This window comes from Schistocerca piceifrons, chromosome X (genome assembly GCF_021461385.2).
Source record: "Schistocerca piceifrons isolate TAMUIC-IGC-003096 chromosome X, iqSchPice1.1, whole genome shotgun sequence".
In the NCBI taxonomy this organism is placed as follows: domain Eukaryota; kingdom Metazoa; phylum Arthropoda; class Insecta; order Orthoptera; family Acrididae; genus Schistocerca; species Schistocerca piceifrons.
In genome coordinates, this window is record NC_060149.1 from 354,628,029 (window position 1) to 354,653,109 (window position 25,081).

Genomic DNA, 25,081 nt, shown 5'->3' on the forward strand with positions numbered 1-25,081 from the left:
CAACGAACCTGGGTGCATCAATGGCAAAACGTCATTTTATTCGGATGAATCCAGGTTCTGTTTACAGCATCATGATGGTCTCATCCGTGTTTGGCGACATCGCGGTGAACGCACATTGGAAGCGTGTATTTGTCATCGCCATACTAGCGTATCACCTGGCGTGATGGTATGGGGTGCCATTGGTTACACGTCTCGGTCACCTCTTGTTCGCATTGACGGCACTTTGAACAGTGGACTTAACATTTCAGATGTGTTACGACCCGTGGCTCTACCCTTCATTCGATCCCTGCGAAACCCTACATTTCAGCAGGATAATGCACAACCGCATGTTGCGGGTCCTGTACGGGCCTTTCTGAATACAGAAAACGTTCGACTGCTGCCCTAGCCAGCACATTCTCCAGATCTCTCACCAATTGAATATGTCTGGTCAATGGTGGCCGAGCAACTGGCTCATCACAATATGCCAGTCACTACTCTTGATGAACTGTGATATTGTGTTGAAGCTGCATGGGCAGCTGTACCTGTACACACCATCCAAGCTCTGTTTGACTCAATGCCCAGGTGTATCAAGGCTGTTATGATGGCCAGAGGTGGTTGTTATGGGTACTGATTTCTCAGGATCTATGCACCCAAATTGTGTGAAAATGTAATCACATTTCAGTCTAGTATAATATATTTGTCCAATGAATACCCGTTTATCATCTGCATTTCGTCTTGGTGTAGCAATTTTAATGGCCAGTAGTGTATATATCTGGTGCATAACTGTAGGATTTGGTCTTATTGTATTTTATTCTTATTTACTATTACATTGTTTGTCTTCAAGAGGTTTTTTTTTTTCCTCATGCCCAAATGGGGACCACATGACAATTTCAGTTCCTTCTCGTCTCCTCTTTTCTTTCCCTCCAGTATTGTTGCATCTTTCAACCATGGTTTTTTCCCCCCTTTCTTCAGTCCCTGTTAATACTTCTTCTTCCTTGATGTCCTTCTACATCACTTTTATGTTGTGTGTTTCTAAATTCTTTTTAAATTCTTGAATCCGGCTTGTTGTTAATTTCTTTACGCAGAGATATTTGTAGGTCTGCTTTGTCAGTCTGTTGGCTTCTGTATAAATGTCCAAAACATGCTATTCTTTTTCTTATTGTTTCTGTTATTTCTCTCTCTCTCTCTCTCTCTCTCTCTCTCTCTCTCTCTCTCTCTCTCTCTCTCTCTCTCTCGATACATTTCACTGTTGCTTCTTAATTTCCAGACTAGTTTGCTTCTCATTTCGGTGCTGATAGCCTCATTGTTGAGTGCCACACACACACACACCATTTATGACAGATTTTCCTGACCCATGTTATTCAATTTTAGCTTTCACAAACCCCAGTAGGTTTTCCTGAGTCCTCAAAAAATGCTCGACACATACCCCTCTAAGGCATATGGTACAACAGTCTTGAACTTTGTACATTTATTCTCAACATTTTTTTTTCTCAGAAATGAATTTTTGCTGTTAAGGGGACCACACCTTGCCTATCTAACCCATGTTAATTTAGGCATGTATTTGACCCATTTCAGAAAAAAACTATTTGATGCGGGACCTTAATATTTTTACTGTATGCTACATGATGTTAATAGTCAACTGTACTCAAATCTACTTAATACATTTTATAGTTTTCAAGAAATACTTTTTTAGATTTATTAACAAAAAATATTAAGTTTTTTCTGCAGAAAATATTTTTCTGTGAACTTCCTAATGGGGGAATATTAATGAATATAGTACCAGAGGTGGCTTTTTATGTTATGCAGAGTCTCTGAAAATTTCATTCATTTATCTATGATAGTTTCTTATATAATGGGGCATATGAACTGAAAATTTTAGTTTGTGGAAAATTGACTTTAAAGAAAAAACTTTTGAAATTTGTTACTTACAGTTAATTAAAACTGTCCTGCTGCATGTGATGGCCCTTCTTTGGCCTCTAGCAGATCTTCCAGCTTCTTTTTCACCTTCCTGGATGTTTGTCTTGCTTTCTTGGCCGTATTAGATGCAGACCTGTCTGCATCGGCTATCCTCATTTTATCGCAATGTTGCAGCCCAGTGATCATATTTTCACCAGGATTAATTCCCAGCTTTTTCAATACACAACACTTTCCAATATTACCACAATTGAATGTAATAACAGCATCATGAACTCCTAGTTTCATCATATGCATGCCTACAAATACAGTTTTAGGAGGGCAGTTCCAAATTATGCTGTTGAAACATTCATTTGGGTTCTGTGTCTGCCCATGCAGACACTTCCTTAGAAGGTCAGGATGAGCCAAGTCTCTGAAAATAGGTTTAATTGGTGTAATAAGAGAAGCAGGAAGAGAATGCTGGTGAGAATAAGATTCTCCAGTTGCCCGAGCCCTATTGTATTTGCACCACGAATTTTCTCCTGATGGGCACAATCCATGACATGGCTTATCATCAGTAGAGGACTTATGGAAGAATATGGCCCAATCATCTCTTTTCATTGCCTCCAGATTTTCTTTATTTCTCCTAATTGCCAGCCCAGAGTATACCTGCAAGTTTTCTATAACAACTACTCACAATCAAACTTGTGTTGTTTACAAACAGCAGAAACAAAAGAATACCGACCGTTGCATTCCAAGGATAGCCAACACACTCGGGAGAAAAAAAAAAAAAAAAAAGTGCAATGTAGGGGATATAAAGATCTAAAATATATGCAGAAAAGTGGGCGTGGTACATAAACACACATGGTAGGAAAATGCTCTTTAAATGCTCGAAAAAAAATTTTCAGCAAAATCCTTTTTAGGGTACTTAAATAAAACATTACTCTATCGAAATATGATGAAAACTGAAAATCGATTTTTTTTTTTTTTTTTTTTTTTTTTTTTTTTTTTTTTTTTTTTTTTTTTTTAATCACAGTGTGGTCCCCTTAATTGTTCTGATAATCTGAAATCTTCACGTTGCACTTACCTAGCAGATATACCTTCTTTACATTCCTATTTGCACCTGCAATCAATGTTGTTATAACACCCCTGTAAGCACAGATTCCCCACCCTTCATTAATTGAGTTGAAAAGTTCAGGCCTTTTTTAAAGCTCGAAATCAATTATATTTCCCTCACATGTTAATTTTATGCTTAACTGCTCAAGTTTCACTAAAGAGCGAAAGAAACTGGTACACCTGCGTAATCTCGTGAAGGGCCCGCGCGAGCACGCAGAAGTGCCACAGCATGATGTGGCATGGATACGACTAATGTCTGAAGTAGTGCTGGAGGGAATTGACACCATTAAACTGCAGGGCTCTCCATAAATCCATAAGAGTATGAGGGGCTGGAGATCTCTTCTGAACAGCATGTTGCAAGGCATCCTAGATATGCTCAATAATGTTCATGTCTGGGCAGTTTAGTGGCCAGTGGAAGTGTTTAAACTCAGAAGAGCGTCCCTGGAGCCACTCTGTAGCAATTCTGGATGTGTGGGATGTCACATTGTCCTGCTGGAATTTCCCCAGTCCACCGGAATGCACACTGGACATGAATGGATGCATGTCATCAGACAGGATGCTTTTGTACATGTCATCTGTCAGAGTCGTATCTAAAAATATCAGAGGTCCCATATCACTCCAACTACACACGTCCCACAAAATTACAGAGCCTCTACCAGTTTGAATAGTCCCCTGGTGATTTGCAGGGTCCGTGGATTCATAAGGTTGTCTCCATACCCATACACATCCATCCGCTCGATACTTTCCAGTCATCAAAAGTCCAGTGTCGGTGTTGACAGACCGAGGCGAGGCACAAAGCTTCATGCCATGCAGTCATCAAGGGTACATGAGTGGGTCTTCAGCTCCGAAAGCCCATTTTGATGATGATTCATTGAATGGTTCACACGCTGACACCTGTTGATGGCCCAGCATTGAAGTCTGCAGCAATTTGCGGAAGGGTTGCAGTTCTGTCATGGTGAACGATTCTCTTCAGTCGTCATTGTTCTCGTTCTTGCAGGCTCTTTTTCAGGCCACAGTGATGTCAGGGATTTGATCTTTTACCATTTTCCTGATATTCATGGTACACTCGTGAAATGGTCAGACTGGAAAATCCCCACTTCATCACTCTCTCAGGGATACTGTGTCACATCGCTCGTGCTTACTATAACACCACATTCAAACTCGCTTAAATCTTGATAATCTCCCATTGTCACAGCAGTAAACAATTAACCAACTGCGCCAGACACTTGTCGTCTTATATAGGCATTGCCGACAACAGTGCTGTATTCTGCCTGTTTACATCTCTCTGTATTTGAGTACACATGCCTATACCAGTTTCTTTGGAACTTCAGTGTAGTTTTAGGATATGGTATGTAGAACAGTTCTAAATCTACATGTACATCTACATGGATACTCTGCAAATCACATTATGTGCCTGGCAAAGGGTTCATCAAGCCACTTTCACAATTCTCTATTATTCCAATCTCGTATACCATGCGGAAAGAATGAACACCTATATCTTTCCGTATGAGCTCTGATTTCCCTTACTTGATCGTGGTGATTGTTCCTCCCTATGTAGGTCGGTGTCAACAAAATATTTTCGCATTCGGAGGAGAAAGTTAGTGGTTGGAATTTTGTGAGAAGATTCCGTTGCAACAAAAAACGCCTTTCTTTTAATGATTTCCAGCCCAAATCCCGTATCATTTCTGTGACACTCTCGCCCATATTTCGCGATAACACAAAACGTACTACCCTTCTTTGAACTTTTTCGATGTACGCCATCAGTCTTATCTGGTAAGGATCCCACACAGTGCAGCAGTATCCTAAAAGAGGACAGACAAGTGTAGTGTAGGCAGTCTCCTTAGTAGGTCTGTTACATTTTCTAAGTGCCCTGCCAATAAAACGCAGTCTTTGGTTAGCCTTCCCCCACAACATTTTCTATGTGTTCCTTCCAATTTAAGTTGTTCATAATTGTAATACCTAGGTATTTAGTTGAATTTACGGCTTTTAGATTAGACTGATTTATCATGTAACTGAAGTTTAACGAGTTCCTTTTAGCACTCATGTGGATGACCTCGCACCTTTCATTATTTAGGGTCAATTGCCACATTTCGCACCATTCAGATATGTTTTCTAAATTGTTTTGCTGTTTCTTTTGATCTTCTGATGACTTTATTAGTCAAGAAATGACAGCGTCATCTGCAAACAACCAAAGATGGCTACTCAGATTGTCTCCCAACTCGTTTATGTAGATAAGGAACAGCAAAGGGCCTATAACACTACCTTGGGGAATGCCAGAAATCACTTCTGTTTTACTCAATGACTTTCCGTCAATCACTACGAACTGTGACCTCCCTGACAGGAAATCACAAATCCACTTACATAACTGAGACGATATTCCATAAGCACGCAGTTTTACTACGCGCCACTCTTGTGGAAACCCAGAAATAGGGAATCTATCTGAAATCCCTTCTCAATAGCACTCAACACTTCATGTGAATAAAGAGCCATGTTGACTGTGTGTCAATAGAACGTTTTCTTCGAGGTAATTCATAATGTTCGAACACAATATATGTTCCAAAATCCTACTGCATATCAACATTAATGATATGGACCTGTAATTTAGTAGATTACTCCTACTACCTTTCTTGAATATTGGTGTGACCTGTGCAACTTTCCAATCTTTGGGTACGGATATTTCGTTGAGCGAATGGTTGTATATGATTGTTAAGTATGGAGCTAATGCATCAGCATACTCCGAAAGGAACCTAATTGGTGTACGGTCTGGACCAGAAGACTTGCTTTTATTAAGTGATTGAAGTTGCTTCACTACTCTGAGGATATTTACTTCCAAGTTATTCATGTTGGCAACTGTTCTTGATTCGAACTCTGGAATATTTACTTCGTCTTCTTTTGTGAAGGCATATCGTAAGGCTGTGTTTAGTAACTCTGCTTTGGCAGCACTGTCTTCAATAGTATCTCCATTGCTATCGCTCTGAGAAGGCATTGATTGTTTCTTGCCGCTAACATACTTCACATACGACCAGAATCTCTTTGGATTTTCTGCCAGGTTTCAAGACAAAGTTTCATTGTGGGAACTGTTATAAGCATCTCACATTGAAGTCCGTGATAAATTTCGAGCTACTGTAAAAGATTGCCAATCTTGAGGATTTTGCGTCTATTTAAATTTGGCATGTTTGTTTCATTGTTTCTGCAACAATGTTCTAACCCATTTTGTGTACCAAGGAGGATCAGCTCCGCCGTTTGTTAATTTATTTGGAATAAATTTCTCAATTGCTGCCGATACTATTTCTTTGAATTTAAGCCACATCTGGTCTACACTTATATTATTAATTTGGAATGAGTCTCTCAGGAATGCGTCATGTGAATTTTTATCTGCTTTTTGGATAGGTATATTTTTCACTTATTTTTCGAGTATTTGGGGATTACAATATTCAATCTCGCTACGACAACCTTGTGTTCACTAATCCCTGAATCAGTTTTGATGCTCATTATTAACTCAGGATTATTTGTTGGAAAGAGGTCAAGTGTGTTTTCACAACCGTTTACTATTTGCGTGGGCTCATGAACTAACTGCTCGAAATAATTTTCAGAGCATGCATTTAGCACAATTTCAGACCGAGCGAGGTGGCGCAGTGGTTAGCACACTGGACTCGCATTCGGGAGGACGACGGTTCAATCCCGTCTCCGGCCATCCTGATTTAGGTTTTCCGTGATTTCCCTAAATCGTTTCAGGCAAATGCCGGGATGGTTCCTTTGAAAGGGCACGGCCGATTTCCTTCCCAATCCTTCCCTAACCCGAGCTTGCGCTCCGTCTCTAATGACCTCGTTGTCGACGGGACGTTAAACACTAACCACCACCACCACAATTTCAGATGATATTTTATACATATCTCCGGACTTAAATATGTATTTTCGCCAACATATCGAGGGTAAATTAAAGTCACCACCAACTTTATTGTATGAGTCAGGTACATGTTTGAAATAACTCAGGTTTTCTTTGAACCTTTCAGCAATTGTATCATCTGAATTGGGAGGTCGGTAAATGGATCCCATTATTATTTTATTCCGGTTGCCAACAATGACCTCTGCCCATACTAACTCACAGGAAGTATATACTTCAACTTTGCGACAACTTAAATTACTTCTGACAGCAACAAACACGCCACTGCCAACCGTGTTTAGCCTATCCTTTCGGAACACCATTAGGTTTTTTAAAAAATTTCGGCTGAGCCTATATCCAGCTTTAGCCAGCTTTCAGTGCCTATAACGATTTGAGCATCAGTGCTTTCTATTAGCGCTTGGAGCTCTGGTACTTTCCCAACACAGCTACGACAATTTACAACTGTTATACCAATGGTTCCTGTATCTATGTTCTGTGTTCATCCTGCACTCTTTGTGACTGAAGCCGTTCTTGTGTTTTCCTGAGACCCTCTAACCTAAAAAACTGCCCAGTCCATTCCACACAGCCCCTGCTACCCATGTAGCCGCCTCCTGCGTATAGTGGACACGAGACCTATTCAGCAGAAACTGAAACCCAACCACCTTCTGGCGAAAGTCGAAGAATCTGCAGCCTACACAGTCGCAGTACCACCCTGGCATCTGATTCAGACCCTCCACTCGGCTCTGTACCGGAGGTCCGCAATCAGTCCTGTTGACTATGCTGCAAATAGTCGGCTCTGCTTTCATCTTGCAATCAAGACTGGCAGCCCTTACCACTTCAGTTAGCCGCTCAAAACCAGAGAGAATCTCTTCTCATCCAAAGTGATACACATCATTGGTACCGACGTGAGCAACCACCTGCAGTTGGTTGCACGCTGTGCTCTTCATGGCATCCGGGAGGACCCTTTCCACATCTGGAATGACTCCACCCAGTATGCACACGGAGTGCACATTGGTTTTCTTACACTTCTTGTCAGCCAAGTCCCTAAGGTGCCCCATAACGCGCCTAACGTTGGAGCTCCCAACTACCAATAATTCCACCCTTTGTGATTGCTCGGGTCTTGCAGGCTGAGTGGTTTCCTCTGAAACAGGACAGGCGACAGTATCTGGCTCAGCAACAGTGTCAGCCACAGACAGCGGCCACCTGGGAAGTCTTTTGCCACCTGCTTCGCCCCAGGGCAACCTCCCACTCGACCACAGGTGAGGGGTCAGCCTCAGTGCGAGCTGTAACTGGGTTGGCCACTTGCGAGGACCGATCGGAGGACTCTGACGTGCTGTACGTTTGTTGGATCCCCACGGCCTGCCCACAACAGTGGTGCCCATCCACTGCAGCCTCAAGCTGTGCAACCGAAGCCATCACAGCCTGAAGCTGAGAGCGAAGTCTCACCAACTCGGCTTGCATCTGCACACAACAATCGCTGTCCCTGTGCATACTGAAGACTGTGGAAAACTAAACTATGCAGATAAATGGACTATTGGCACGTGCTGCGCAACTCTACTGTAGACCCTGACGAAAATGCACAAACTGTGTCTAGTAATACGCTGATATTCAAAAACCTAACTACCGAAGCACTCAGATGAAACTAAATAATGTGCCCCTGATTAGGAACTTGTAATATGTCGCAAAATCTGTTTACTTTCCGACGCAAGTGAAAACGGGAGAACTGTGGCTATTAGATATTAAATTTACATGCAGAAACTTAAGAAACTAAACTATTAAAGCACACAGATGATATAATAAAATTCGCTCCTGGTTAGGAACTCAGAAATGCCACAAAAGCTGTTACTTCCCTGTTGCTGCGTCTGTCTCGGTCAGCTGCTACTGCCTGACATGATACCCTGTCCGTAGTACTCACTCTAATAATTTGAGTCTCCCAGTCTGCATCTGGTAAATTGGAATCCCTTCGTAATACTGTAATATGATCAGAAAACTTATCCTCAACATTCACAAAGATATCACTTAAATGTTCTGTCAGTACTGCTCCTGAGGTAGGTAATCTATAAAATCATATGAGTACCAGGTTTGAGCTATCTTTAACACTTACAGTATTTGTATTCTGATTCTGTACTACCAGTAATAGGTTTACTGCTATAAACACGCCTCCTCTCCCGGTATCCAGCCTACCTGTCCAATATAAATTGCAGTCAGAATTTAGAACTCCATTGCTATTAGCATATGGTTTCAGCCAGCTTTCTGTTCCTAGTACTATGTGGGCATTATGTGTTTATAACTGAGACTAGTTCTGGAGCCTTATCAGATATCAGTCTTGAATGCACAATATTGTACAGGGTGACTTTTCATTGTGTACAGATAAACAAAGATGTGCGGATAATGCTGGAAAGAATAAAAAGTCCATGAATCATTTTTCATGCAGACCAGTATTTACAAAGCTATCACTGCTTTTCTTTAGCTCACAAATGAAAGTTAAGAGAACATAAAACTAACTGATTCATGCACAGAATATCACATTATAAGTGTTTCATGAAACTGCTTCACCTGATGACACATGTTGGCCACAAGGTTTTCTTTCTCAACTTGAATGGGGACACCTTCTGTGCAGATCATGCACGGCTGCCTGTTCGGGCTACAGGTGGTTTTTGAAGGTTGTTATATAAACAAAAAATTGACATTAATTATTGACTAAACTTCTGGTTAAACAAAAGATAGAAGAGGCTGTTTCTTCAAGTTATGTGTCTTTTAGCAGGCGGTGTTTCTGTATGCATAAAAATGTCACACTGTATGAGTGCTTTGTTTTTGGAATTGTTTATTTGCACCAGTGCAGCTCATTGTTAGGCTGGATGTAATTTCTTTGTGGGGTAATTTTTACAAAAAGGAATTTATAAAAGAGAGACTGTTGAGTTTCGGAGTGGCAACTGTCAGATTTAATGGTGCCATAGAGTGGCACTTGATATTATTATTTCAACATGCACCCTTCCATGGTTCTTGATAGTCAAGCACACAGTGAAAGAAAACTGTAACTATTCCTTCACTGCATTGCAGCTGTCCCATTTCTTAAAATCTCTCTATACCTAAAGGCATTGAAACTGGAAGGCAAATAATGTTCTGTTTTTCTGCAGTTTTGTCTACATAACTTACTCTACATGTTAAGGCTGATAAAGCCTGCTTCTCTTTTGTCAATGTTATGATTGATATAAGTGTGTCTTGCAATTTTTTCTTTCAGCTCTCCATGGTAGGGCATCAGTACTACAGTTCCTTTTGAGCTCAGAGTGTGGCTGCAGGGAGATGCTGAGTTGTACTGACATGTGTGGTGTTTCACCTTTCCTTGACGCAGCTGCTAGTGGAAGCCTGGAAACAGTGAAGGTTATCCTGTCATATTATGATGCCCTAGGTGACAAGGACAAGAAAGGACTGAGTGCACTTCATCATGCTGCACGCACAGGAAGTGTATTGGTGATTGAGTTCCTGGTAAAAGAACTAGGAGCAGATGTTAACAGTATTTCAGACATTGACAGAGTGACACCATTACATGTTGCAGCTCGTGAGAAACAGAGTGACGTTGTTCATCTTCTGATGAAGCTGGGAGCTGACACTTCTCTGACTGATGCACATGGCCGCAGTGGTACGTTCTGTGGAACTGTTTAGTGGAAAGCATTAATTGTAACATAAGTATCTCTAAAGATCAAAGTTGTTAGTACACTCGACTCACATTTGGGCAGACGATGGTTCAAACCCGTGTCTGGTCATCCTGTTTTAGGCTTTCCGTGATTTCCCTAAATCGATTCAGGCAAATTCTGGGATGGTTCCTTTGCAAGTCTGTGGCTGACTTCCTTACACATCCTCCCCTAATCCAATGGGACCGATGACCTCGCTGTTTGCTCTCCTCCTCCAAATCAACCAACTAACTAATCCAAAGAGTAACCCGAAAGTTCTCCTATTTCTGTTCAGATGCAGTATTTCAAGCTGCTATTTATATTTTATCATCAAAGTGTCATGACACTGTTAAGATGTTTAAGCCTATACTTTGATGAGTAAAGGAAAGAACTCTCAAGAAACTTAAAGGAAATACATACATTCTTAAAAGAGCAATGTCATTTACAGATGATTCTTGTCTTGAAGAGCATAAACATAGTAAACCACTCATAGCTAAAATGATCCTTTTATGAGAAAATCATTAAAACTTTGAAGAAAAAAATGTCGCATTACTAGGGCCTCCTGTCGGGTAGACCTTTTGCTGGGTGCAAGTCTTTTGATCTGACGCCACTTTTGCGACTTGCGCGTTGATGGGGATGAAATTATGATGATTAGGACAACACAACACCCAGTCCCTGAGCGGAGAAAATCTCCGACCCAGCCGGGAATCGAACCCGGGCCCTGAGGATTGACATTCTGTCGCGCTGACCACTCAGCTACCGGGGACGGGCTGAAGAAAAATGATATGTACAAGATGTGCCACTGTATCATCTCAAATATCTTTTAGTATATTAAAGATATTCCTGATGTGCTTTCACTTGTACAAATAGTCACAAGGGGCTCAAAACTGACATCCAACACTTTTCTTCAAAAGTGGACTTATGCCGTTGTTCAGAATGAAAATTGTTTTTGTCAATAAGGTAAATTTGGTGTCTTGAAAATGTCTTAGACCTGATAGGAAGTTAAGTAAAAAATTATTTAAAATTCATATATTTCCATTCTGCCAGTGGAAGGGTGGAGCACCATCCAAAAGTTAATACTACTGTCGTGAGAAATACGCATTGCTAGGATAAGACATGTGATTTCTGAAATTTTCCTGGCGCATTTCTTCTTCTAATAATTTCCGGGTATGCAGCCGGATCCTGTCGACATTCTGCCACAGTATTTCAGCCCAGAGACGTCCGGACATCATCAGGTGAGTACACAACTACTGAAGACCCCAGGTGCAGTCGCGGTATTTATGCTGAATCTCACGCATGCGAAATGTACTGGCATCCTACAGCGCATGTGTCAGGTGTTGACATGTTCTCTACCTGAACAAGTTATCAAGAGACCACACAATGCAGTACCACTAAAGACTCTATGGTCTTCCCAAGATACACAAGGATGGTGCCCCACTACAATTAATAGTGAGTAATATTGGTGCTGCAACCTATTGTACAGCAAAATATCTGGCCTCACTACTAAATCCGTATGTGGGTAAGTGTTGCCACCATATACGTAATTCCGAGGATTTTGTCAGTCACTTGAAGGAAGTTAAGCTTAGCAGCTCGGATTTATTAGTCAACTTTGATGTTTTCTCACTTTTTACCAAAGTGCCTTTAATGGAAACGTTACATCTTAGTGGTAACTTATTCAGCGCAGAACGACAGCCTTATTTGAACATATACTCTCCTCAACGTACTTTTTATTCAATGATGAATTCTTTGAACAAACAGACGGCGTCGCCATGGGGAGCCCTTTGTCCCCTGTGGGAGCTAATCTCTTTATGGAGGACTTTGAGGAGAAAGCACTTGAGTCTGCTGTTTCAAAGCCTATGGTCTTCTGGTAGTACATAGATGATACTTTTGTTGTATGACCCCATGGCAGACAGAAACTGGAGACATTCTTTCATCACTTAAACTCATTACATGAGAACATCAAATCCACGATGGAGATTGAAAAAGATGGCACTTTACCAGTTCTAGATGTGCTAGTACGCTGTAAAAATGTTAGGTCATTAGGACATTCTGTGTACAGGAAACCGACTCACACACATCTGTACCTCCAGGCGTCACCCAGCACAAACAGCCGGTGTTCTCAATACCTTAATACATCGAGCGCATGTAATATCGGATGATGAAAACCTCCACACAGAATTAGAACACGTGGAGAAGGTTTTTAAAGAGAATGTGTACACTTCACACCAAATAAGGAAGGCCATGCGCAACTATCATAACAAGAAGCAACACATTGAGGACGCTGATGACGACTATAAATAAACTGTGTTCCTTCCATACGCCGGGAATGTGTCATCGAAAATAGGCAGATTACTGAAGAAAAATAAAATCTAGGTTATCTTCTGTCCACCAGCAAAGAACCGGGCCCTCATTGGATCCGTTAAAGATGATTTACAACTGAAGAAAGCAGGCATCTACAAAATTCCCTGTGAGTGTGGCTCTGCATATATTGGCCAGATGACAATAACTGTCCATGAACGATGTACAGAACATGAAAGATACACCCGTCTGCGGCAACCGTCAAAATCAGCAGTAGCAGAGCACTGTATTTCTTTGGGACATACAATGGAACGAAACTTTTAGCTCCGGTTTCCGGATTTTGGGATTCCATAATCAAAGAATCAGTGGAACTATGCCCAGCTTTCAGCTGGATGAAAATTGGAATCCGGTTATTAAAATTATACAATCACAGCAGAATCGACGGTGTCATTCGATACTCAATGACTAGATGATCTTTTACTTCCACCACTGAGGGCAGCACATACAACTCGGCTTTGCCGCGCATGTCAACACTTGACGCATGCGCTGTAGGATGCCAGTACATTTCGTGTGCTCGACATTCAGCATAAATACCGCGACTGCACCTGGGCTCTTCAGTAATTGTGTACTCACCTGATGATGGCCAGACATCTCTGGGCCGAAATATCGTGGCAGAATGTCGACGGGATCCGGCTGCATACCCGGAAATTATAAGAAGAAGGATAAGACATACTTGACTAATTAAAAGGTTTGAGCATTGCTTGCTGTGACAACTAACTCCATAGATCAAGTTTACTTTGAGGTATGCCTTCAATAATTTACAGTACATTATGTATAAAATGCCTACATTGTCAGTTAGTTTCTAAATCTTTCTTTAGGTTGAAACTATTTTTAGAAACACAGAAATGCTAGGAAAATATTAATTTATGAAGAATGATGCTAAAATGAACCAAAACAGAACTTTATGAAGAAAAGTTTCTGAGGAATAGTATCTAATTCATTGCACCAACATCGATAGTGTCAAAAGGCTTTTTAAAACCCCAGTTTTACTCCAAGAAAACAATTGTGAAGTAAAGATATTACCACATAGCATCCAAAGTAATAGTTCTTGAACATCTATAATAATGCAGAAAAAATTGATGCCAATAGATGTGATCTTGTACATGGAGAGTCCACTGCATTTTACTGAATGCCCAACTGCACTAGAAAGCCAATAAGGAATCTCAGCAATGCATCTGTCTATTGACAGTGCCAAAACTTGAGAGTAGTGTGCCACTCAACACACCATAATAACAACAGAAGACTCTGGATTTTAAATGCATTTATACTCTGAAATATCTTAACAACTCTGTGAAATATTTGTATCACTAAGTACGATTCAATGAGACTTACTGTTCTGGAGAGGAAGGAAAATGGGCAAGAGGGAGGGGGAAAGGATAGTTCCATTTGAAAAAAAAAAAAAAAAGGTTTGAAGACACTGCATTTGTTCTTAGCTTGGCTCATGTGTTACTATTATTGTATAATATTTTTGTGATCGTTTGTTTAAAGATCACAAACATTTTTAACATGCAAAGGTATCATTGAGTGAAAGATTGATTAGTGCTGGAACTTTAGAGCTACAGGAGATTTAAGAAACTTCATGGACATTGTGAAAGTAAATTTTTAATTGTTTAGTTGTGTATTCAAGATTTGGGAACCACTAGAACGAACATAATTTTCCTACACTCAGTTCCAAACTGTATTTTATGGTAATCGTCCACATTTGACCTTAACCTATAACATTCCTGCAGTTTTTGTACCTTCCAATTAAAGATCTGGGCCCACAGTGAAGACACACTTATCCCATTTTCTCAGAATTTTAATGATGATGATAGCCATTAGTGCCCCATTGTCAGAGAAATGCCTCTCCCAATTTCTTCCACAAATTCTCTTTAGCACTGTTGCTGACCACAACAGTCCTTCATAAGCCTTCAGCATATCTCACCATAATCTTGTCTGTCTTCCTATTCTCCTATTTTCTTCCAGAGACACCAGTTCAGTTACTGATATTCCTCATCTTTCATCTGTTATTCTCCTGACATGACCAGCACACTGCCAATTTCGGCTTGAGCCAAGGAATCCTGTACCCATGTTTTATTTGTAATGTCTTTATTTCTAATCCAGTCTCATCATGTTACATTCACTATCCTCTTTTTCCATTGCCCTTGTCATCACTGTGATTTAGTTTTCCACTGTGTGTGTGTGTGTGTGTGTGTGTGTGTGTGTGTGTGTGTGTGTGTGTGTGTACACAGAGAGGCAGGTGGAGCTATGTATAAAATTTCTTAGAGATGCTTTTTGCTCATGGTTTTCCATATCGAATGATATAACCTGTCCAAGCTATACAGTGTATCCCATGAGGAATTGTCAGTATTCAGGAATATGACAGGAGCAATCATTGAAAGCAAAACAGGCTGGACAGTCTAGTAACCATGGCCTCGAAAATGTATACCTTAAGAGCGATGAGCACTTCTTCATATTCGATACTGTGCAACAAATCTACCAAATCTTCCCGTAGAGGTGTCGTATATGTGACTGTAGGCTTTCCTGGCGTGAACTGTTGATGAAGGTTTCTCGGGTCTCCAGCCGGGTGGTAACGCTGATATCTCACGATGTTTTGGGAAGTTTCATACTACCCATCTTCTGGCGAAGTGTCGAGATTCTTGGAGAGATTCGCGAGATGTCAACGCTACCATATGGCTGGAGACCCAAGAAACCTTCATCAACCGAGCAAGGTGGCGCAGTGGTTAGACACTGGACTCGCATTCGGGAGGACGACGGTTCAATCCCGCATCCGGCCATCCTGATTTAGGTTTTCCGTGATTTCCCTAAATCATTCCAGGCAAATGCCGGGATGGTTCCTCTGAAAGGGCGCGGCCGACTTCCTTCCCTAATCCGATGAGACCAATGACCACGCTGTCTGGTCTCCTTCCCCAAAACAACCAACCAGCCTTCATCAACTAACAAATCTCTTCCACTGCAAGCTCTTTGTTACCCATTTTTTGAGAAGTGGTAGTATGGACCAAAATAAGAAAAAAAAAATCCAATAAACATGGGGTCTCAAGTGCATACCTTAAGAGCTGTGAATACTTGTTCTTCTTCACTACTGTGACATCATCTCTCCTGGTCAACAAGTCCTCCTAGCTTTTAAGTTATGCATTTTAGAGTCCATGTTTACTAGACAATTTTTTGTTGTTTTGGTCCATACTATCTGCTCCCAAAACATGGAAAGCAAAGAGCTTACTATAGAAGTGATTTCTTTCACAATGTAGAAGTTTAAGGGCTCGAAGCTCTTTCCTAGAGGCCATGTTTACTAGGCATTTTTGATGTTGCTGAGCAACAATCATACAATATTCTTTAAGTGAACACACTACCATTTGACTGTCTTGTTTTTTATTTAATTATGACCTAGGTTTCGGCCTTTTATGCCATTTTCAAGTGATTGAGTTAATGTCATTAACATAACATATATATTGCAGGACATCAAGCTCAAATGATTGAGCTGATGTCATTAACATATGTTGCAGGACATCAAGCTCAAAATTGGTTTTAAAATTAGGAAAAATATTGGCTCCCGATGAAATGACAGATGTAAAATCATTGGGAGTAAAATAGTGAAAGCACGTCATATTTAGTAAAAACAGGTATATAAAAGATGGTTCATACCAAGTAAACATGCTTTTACTAAATATGATGTGCTCCCACTATTATTTGTTGATCTTTTTCGATGAAGATTTTACATCTTACATTGTGTGGGGAACCAATATTTTTCTTAATTCACGGTCAATTTTGAGCTTCATATCCTACAATGCATGTTAATGACATCAACTCAATCAATTGAAAATGGCATAAAAGGCCGAAACCTAGGTCGTAATTAAATAAACAACAATACAGTCAAATGGCGGTGTGTTCATTTAAAAAATTGACATTCGTGCTTTGAATGATTGCTTGTTTCATATCCCTTAGTATTGACCTTTCATCCTGGGATACGCTGCATACTTCTTTTTTATAATTACAGGTGTTATTCCATGTGAATCAAGCCTGCTGTTTTTATTTTTTGTTGGTTCATACTGAATTTCTGCAGCTGTTATAAGTGGAATATCAACAGTCCTCCTCCTCCTCCTCCTCCTCCTCCTCCTCCTCTTACTACTACTACTACTACTACTTCTACTTCTACTCCTACTCCTACTCCTACGGATGGTTCCTCTGAAAGGGCACGGCCGACTTCCTTCCCAGTCCTTCCCTAATCCGATGAGACCGATGACCACGCTGTCTGGTCTCCTTCCCCAAACCAACCAACCAACCTACTCCTACTCCTACTCAAGATGGGTCGTACACAAACTAATGGATTTAAAGGAACAGTTCACCAGGATGGACGGAAGGAGTGAGGAATGAATTCTAAGGAAAGGTCTTTCATAGTTCACTTCGGTCACAGCTTTCTTCTTATAGTTTCTGGGAATGGGAAACAGTCGGTCTCATTCCCGCAACGGCATGTTGGCCGGTCTCGTTCCAGCCTCGGTCCCATTCCCGTATGTCTCGGTCTTGGTCTCCCTCGGCCGGTCTCGTCCTTCTTTGTGTGACTACTCGTAGCAGTTCCACTGCCGACTGCTCCTAGTTAGTTCAGTATCGAGTTGTTGTTCGTTTTGTTAACTGTGCATGCCCATTCTAGATCTGTTTCAAACCTTTCTTGGAATCTGGACTGTGGTTCTTCTCATATTCTATTCAGCGTCCATGACTGGTAATTAAAATTATTTTATAATTACATAAAAATTATGTGGTATGTCATACATACATCTTTTCGGGTAGCAAAAGGGCATATCGGCTTACTTCAATATTTCAATAATCAGCAGAAGATATACTTATAAATGGCAAGTTTTTTTGTTATTACACATGCAAAGGAAGTTGGCACGGCACACAGGAGTGGCCATTTTCCATCTTTTTGTTATCCATGGTAAAACAGCATGTTCATTGTTATGGAAAGCAGACCAACTTACAACTGTATGAAGCCCGCGCTCCATAATAAAGCGTCTGGTGTCACATTTTGTAAAGAGAATACAAGAACTTCTACAATATTATTTCAATGGTACAGGGTGGCGCATGAAAAATCAGCCCTGAGTACTAGACTGCTCATTGTTGCCCACCGATTATCATCTATTGTTCTAAAGTTTTTGTTTGCATTAGTTTACTTGTTATTTATTTCTGCCTAATTATTACACGTTTATCTATTCTGATTGTAGCAGTCAACAAATTGTGCATAATTGGCAAGCTGTCTGCACTCAGGACCAGTTTTTCGTGTGCCACCTTATATCATTTCACTGTGATCAGCCACATAATGCCACAGTTGGCTAAACGAGAGGTTTTGCAGAGTCATGAAAATTACTTCTACAAGTGTGTGAGAATTCTGTAATGAATAAAAACTCTGTACTCCAGAGGGGAGGCAAGTGTCCCCTCTTGGCACGTTCCATCTTCAGTCACCTATGCTGTTAATTTTCAATTTTTCATAAGAACCACATACCATGCACAAATGAATGGTGAATAAGTAAATATGAATGGTTCCCAAAAAAGAGCAATCACCAGTGAACTAGTTCCCAAGGTGAACGAGTTTGCCCATCTCTAACTCCTACTACTACTACTACTACTACTACTACTACTACTCTTCCTCTTCTTCATCAGCACCTGCACAACTGTACATGTTTTGATATAATGTTGTCGTTATATTCAGAATGCTGTTTCTTCCTGTCTGAGGAACACAATTGACATATCACAGACATCCCACCCATTCCCTTCCTGAAGCTTCCTGGGAAATATGTGTGTTTATTGCTGGTAGTATGGGATTAACATAGAGGGGTTGTAGGTAAAGTTTCAACTGGTTATAAATCACATGCTGAAGAAGTATGTGCAGAGTAAGTAGATTAAGACTGGAAAAGACGCACAGTGGTTCAAAAAGAAAATTTAGGAACTTCTGAGAAAACAGACACTATTGCACACTCTGTTCAAAAAATAATGCAGAAATGTCAACTGGCAAAAGGTAGTATAAAATCATGTGTCTGTAAAAAGATTAATGTACGAAGTGTACAACAATTTCTATGTCATAAGTTAGTGAAACATCGTGGAAAATTCTGGTTTTACATAAAATTGATAAGTGAGGCGCAGGCTTTTACCCAGTCATTCATAAACCAACCTGGTGTGGCACTAGAAGGCAGAAAGAAGAAGCAGAAGTTTTATATTTTACATTAAAAAAAAAAATCTTTCACACAGGAGGATAGTATGGACATACTACTGTTTGACCACTGCACAAACTCCCCTATTTATGATGTAGAAATAGGCATCCTTGGCACTGAAAAGCAGCTGAAAGAGTTGAAGACAATGAAGTTTACAGACCCAGATGGTATCCCAATAGCCCCTTTACTTAGCTTGCATTCATCGTGCATCCCTTGCCTTGTGCAAAGCTCCAAGTGACTGGGAAAAGTGCTGGTGAGTCCCATGTAAAAGAAGTGTACAATCCTTAACATCTGTTTGCTGCAGAATTCATGAGAATATTCTGAGTTTGAATATAGTGCATTACCTTGAGAGAGAAAAGCCTCTATCCGCAAATAAACACCAGTTGAGAAAGTATTGCTTATCCAAAAGTCAACTTGATATTTTCTCACATGATATCCTGCAAACCATGGATGGAGCTCAACAGACAGCTTCCATATTTGTAAGTTCCTGGAAAGCTCGTGGCACAGTGTCACACTGTAGACTGTTAACAAAGATCTGTGCATAAAGGATAGGTTCTCATATATGTGAGTGGCTCAAATAGTTGTTAAGTATTTTGTCCTGGGTTATGAGTGGTCATTGGGGACAAAGATAAAATAAGAATGTCCTTTGGAAGTGTGATAGTACCACTCTTGTCTTCTGTATATGTAAACAATCTGATGGTAAGCAGCAATCTGTGACTGTTTGCTGATGAAACTATAGTGTACGAAAAGTACAACCCTGCTGTCACTCACATACATCTCATCAGAGCACCACAAATGCCAGAGAAGAGAAATCGGGGCTCATAAGGAAGCATACAGATTGTCGTTTTTGCCTTGCTCCATTTGGGAATGAAACGGGATGGAAATGACTGGTAATGATACAAGGTACCCTCTGCCATTCATCGTATGGTGGCCTACAGAGTACATTTGTAGACATAGATGCAGAAGCTGTGTTGTGCATGGAGAGCATTTTAATGAGCTATACTGCTCTACTGCTTTTCTCACTCCATGAGTATTCTACTGACGTATGTAGTTTCTTATAGTTCGTTTAGTAACTTTATCATCTCTCAAATACAACTTTGTTGTTTACAATTTAGCTTCTTGAATAATATTCCATAGAATTTTATCAAACTGACCACATAAATGCTGCATACCAAGTTTTGTTGATTGCAATTACTGAAATCTTTTCTGTAGTTCTGTGTGGTGTTCTTCCTGGCCATTCCTTTGATCTACAGTGGGAGATTTGCTTCACATAAAAGATTTTGTTGAGTATGTTAATGTTTTCTCAAATTCACTTCAGTTGTTTGTCTTCTGCCCAGCAAGCTTCATTTTCTTTTCTGCAACAGCTACTTTTTCTGTTGACTATGTAAGGACTTCTTTGTATGTTCAACAGACCAACTACCCAAAGTATATGTACTTCAGTAACTGATGTATACTGATGACACAGTAATACTGATGAAGGGCGCAAATACACCAGGAGAATAATGAAAAAGGCTTACAACTGTTTCACAACAAACAGCTTAACCTTTAATCTTACAAAGACTCATATTACTCAGTTTCAAATGAAAATGACTTAACAGATAGCAAAAATAAAGGTCAATGGGCACACATTGAATGATGCTCCACATGTAAAGTTCCTAGGCATCCAGTTGCATAATAAACTAAGGTGGCATCAGTACATGGATAAGATAACTGAAAAATTTAGGATGCAATATGAGTGTTAAAATCCATTTTCTTCATAGTCACCTTGACTTCTTCCATGAAAATCTTGGAGATGTTAGTAAAGAATGTGGAGAAAGGCTTCATCAAGATATGAAAGAAATAGTATCATATTATCAAGACAGGATGAAGGATGATGCCTGACTACTGTTGCTTTCTAAAAAGAGATAAGTGGTCCACAGCATAGAAGAAAATCTTGAAGACAAAATTTCAATATGAAGAGGAAGCAGTATGGTAATGGAAAAGTGCAGTGTCTCTGTAAGACTTGGAATATGTTGGACTTAAATTGTGATTAGGTTTTATGAATAAATGAGGGCGGTTTGATTCTGTTTAATGACTACAATTTTAAACTATTTAGACTTTACTAGTATAGCTGTAAGTGTCTTTATTACTACATTAAAATATCTTAATATTGTATAAATAAGACAGTGCTTTGTAGCATTATTACAGTTTTTTCATATGTGAAAGCCCAAATCTGACTTCACATTCTTCAACAGAGGCCAGCAATGAATGAAAATCACCCTTCACAATTAAAAGCATTGAACAAAAATGGAATTTTGCAGCCCTGTGCCTGTGTTTTTAATGCTAAGTTTGCATTTATTTATTTATTTATTTATTTTACATCTGTCACAGACAGGTATTTAGAATTTTCATCAAGACCAAAGGTATTTGTTTTGATAATCTGTTGTACTGAGATCAGATTTTGCTACAGTTATGAAGATTTCATTGTAGCACTCTGGTATTTGAGTTGGGACCTACAATAGCCTTTCCTTCAAGGATTATTTTTCAAACTTCATGGATACAGAATTTAACAACTACTACAGATGTAGTAACTGACTGTGCGGCCTTCATATTATTTTTATGGTTTAAAATTATCCTTCAATTTTTTTTTTTGCATTGACAACTCTTTTAACTATAATTTTATGAAGTCTACAATATTCAATAAAATCATAATTTCTACTATATTTTTGTTACCTGTGCAGCTGCATTTTTTCTTACACTGGAACTTTTAATGATGTGGATGATCCACTTTACTTTATTTGTCACTTCATTGTCCCAAGTTCTAACTGGAAGTGTGTTATTTAAGATATTTAAAAAACTATTTAGGAGTTTACCAAAATTTTCATTATTTGGGATCACAAATCCATTCTACCATATTATGGCGTTATTAAACATCTCAGTTTTTTTATATGCTGAAAAAACGCTTCTGTGTTTAAAATATACTTGTTTGATTTTATTGTCTTTTTAAGCATCTTTTGAAGAAGAAGCAGTAGTATGTATATAATATCATTTTTCTTCTCTTACAGTATGGGATTACAGTGCAGCTCCCGTCACCTGAGTAATGTAAAGGTTTCCACAAGTAACCAAGAGGACTGATGACAGAACTACAGCTATTACTTGGTACAATCCCTCCATTCATAACTGGTTAAAACTGTGGTCTTTCTGATCCATTTCAATTTTGCACTATTGAACCGGTAAATAATACACAATGTGGTGTCCAGTACAACAACAATGCAAATGTTGAAATGAGGCTTAAATTCTTGCTTCAGAGTAAAACCCTAGTGATGATAAAAGCTGATGTTTTCCAAAACACAACTTCTTCCACAGCTCCTGAATTACTGCTTTGATACCTTTTAGGTACAGGAGATATTCTCTCACTTCCTTATTTCACATCTTCATATTTTGTGTTCTTGAGCTGTTACAGTTCAAATACTAGTGGCTGTGATGGTACTTAGAAATTTTCTTCATAAGTTGTGGTCTCATGAAGATATACAGACAGTTTTCTGAGATTATCTTATACATCATTAATGTAGTTCTCTCTCATCAAAACCTCTTCTTGAAAAGATGTATCTCATTCTTCAAGTTCCTCGTATTTTCTTTAGATGACCTGAATTTCTTATCATCACACACAATTTTTGTCTCAGAATCTTCTGAAGGTTTTCTGTCCAGTGCTTTCATGAAGGAAAGAGTCCTTGACATCTTATTGTGATTTTCTCTGAAGAATGTAGCCTTTCTTAACTGCGGACTCCAGTGCCTTTTTTTGGACATGGCTCTCTCTTTCCTGGTTGCTGAAGTGTCCTGTAGTTTTAACTTTGTTTGTTCTCTAAGACATGGTAAAGTTCTGCCACCTCTTTTGCAATCTTGAACATCTCTTTCTTGGGTGTAGACCCCTTCTCTTTAAGACTGTTGTTTCACACTCAGTTCTAGTGAGAGCCTCACATAAAGGTACTATGGCATACAATGCAAAATAAAAATTAATGTGTTCTTTACTTAATTTATCTTCCTCATGTACTCAGCAACTCAGACATTTGAAAATCTCTATTTCCTTATTGTGTTATTTTACAAATAATGTGCTGAATATACTATTCAGTTTCTTCCTTAACCACATCACCTCACTGTACAACACCCTCTGCATTAAAACTGCATTCTTCACGCAGTCTCGTAAGATGTTAGCATATGGTTCCATTAGAAATGACTCCCAATAGGTAATCTTGCTCCATATTAATCAAAATCCTCAAACTACAAAGAAACTTAAACAATTGTCTCTTTTTTCGAAAAAATGTTGTTTACTTAAAATCAGTGAGTGTGGTAGCAAATATGGCCCATGTAATGTTACATTATTTCAGTTATACTGGTGTCTTTTTCTCTTTCATAATTATACTCATACATATTTTACTACATAAGCAGAGCTCTATTACAATTACCAATGATTGCATTAATGTTTGTGAGTGATTGATACAGTTGGTTTCTTGATTAAATCTTGTAATGTGGTCTCAACAAATCATCATGGTTCTTATCTTGTGATACTGTTTGGTGTTCTGGAAATAAAAAAAATAAAAAAAAAAAAACTGAAGTATAATTGTGAGACATTTGATGCAAAAAAGAGAATGAAGTTTGCACGGAAGTAAAGGAAAAATACAATATTAAAACAATGCATGTGCAGTAAAATAAGTGTGATTAAATTTGCTAATATTAAAGTAAATTAAAAAACTTCCAAATCCTGACTTTTTCCCTCAAATTAAAGGTTGGTTTGAAAATCACAGTGCTTCATCAGATGGTGTCTTATTGGAGAGTATATGCCCTTACTTTCCTCTAACATCACAAATTGTCCCCAATCCACATGACTGACTGGGTGAACTCATTCATGATGACTATTAGCGAACACTATTTACTTTAAGGTAGCTAGTTCTTTTTGTATCATGAAGCTGACATTGACAGATTATTTATGGAAAGAAAACAGAGAAAATAATAATACCAAAACTACAAAAGATCATCTGAAAAATAATTTTGGCGTGACAAAATACAGTAGTAAATTATTGGACATAATCACTAACTGGTTTCAAAAATCTGATGTAAAAATTGCTTTTAAGTCAAACTGATAATGGTAAAAATGTAATACATGTACACAGGTGCTTACAAAGTTACATGTGGAGATAGCAATAAACAATACGTTTGATAAACGGGGGGAAATTTTCAAATATTGTTCAAGGAGCATTCACACACTCAAAACTACAAAATGGCTTTTGGAGAGCACCTACTAAACAGAAACCATTCTGTGTTAAAAATAAAGGAGAGCAAGTAACTATTTTACATATTGAACAAAAGGGCAGCGTATTAACCTATTTACAAGATAATGAAATTTACACAAACATAAAGAACAAACCAGAGTCAACACCCTGTGAACAAACTCAGTTTAATCATAGTGCTTACTTTAACGTTTACAGAGACTCTATTCAATGATATTCAGATTTTTAGTGTAGATGCACATTACTGAATGAGATTTGCCTCAGAACACACTATTCTGGAAGCTGTGCTGTTTGTGGTGTGTGGAAATGGATGGTGCTGCAGTGCCGTGAGGAGCTATGTCTACACTGCCAGCAAAATTACAGCTGAACCAGCACCAGCCTAGCTTCTTCAGAAGCGAATAGTTACTACACTACAACTGTGCCATCTACAATACACATGACACAGTGGCAATTATGTCACAAGCTTTTGCATTTAATATAGCTTCATATTAAAATCCTCATATAACAACCCAGTCAACCAATTTGTTTAACATTTTACACTATGTTGATAACCAAACTACTAGCCCATAAAATGGTAGCACCACATATTTTTAATTTAATTTTTTTAAGCTGCTATGTTTGAATACATTTTATTCTTACCTTAGACTACGAAATAAATGTACCAATAACACAAGAACACTCAACAACATATACATTATTTGGCACTGTCATTCTATTATA

At 39.1% G+C, this 25,081-nt stretch overlaps 1 protein-coding gene across 1 annotated transcript in view; it reads left to right on the forward strand.

Moving 5' to 3' along the window:
• LOC124721580 (ankyrin repeat domain-containing protein 16-like) overlaps window positions 1-23,631 on the forward strand; it is a 101,807-nt gene extending 78,176 nt beyond the window's left edge. Inside the window, exons 5-6 of the mRNA XM_047246624.1 lie at window positions 10,113-10,511; window positions 22,142-23,631. Coding sequence (XP_047102580.1) covers window positions 10,113-10,511; window positions 22,142-22,173 — 431 coding nt within the window. The 3' untranslated portion in view covers window positions 22,174-23,631. The remainder of the gene's footprint in view (window positions 1-10,112; window positions 10,512-22,141) is intronic.
• The last annotated feature ends 1,450 nt before the right edge of the window (window positions 23,632-25,081 follow it).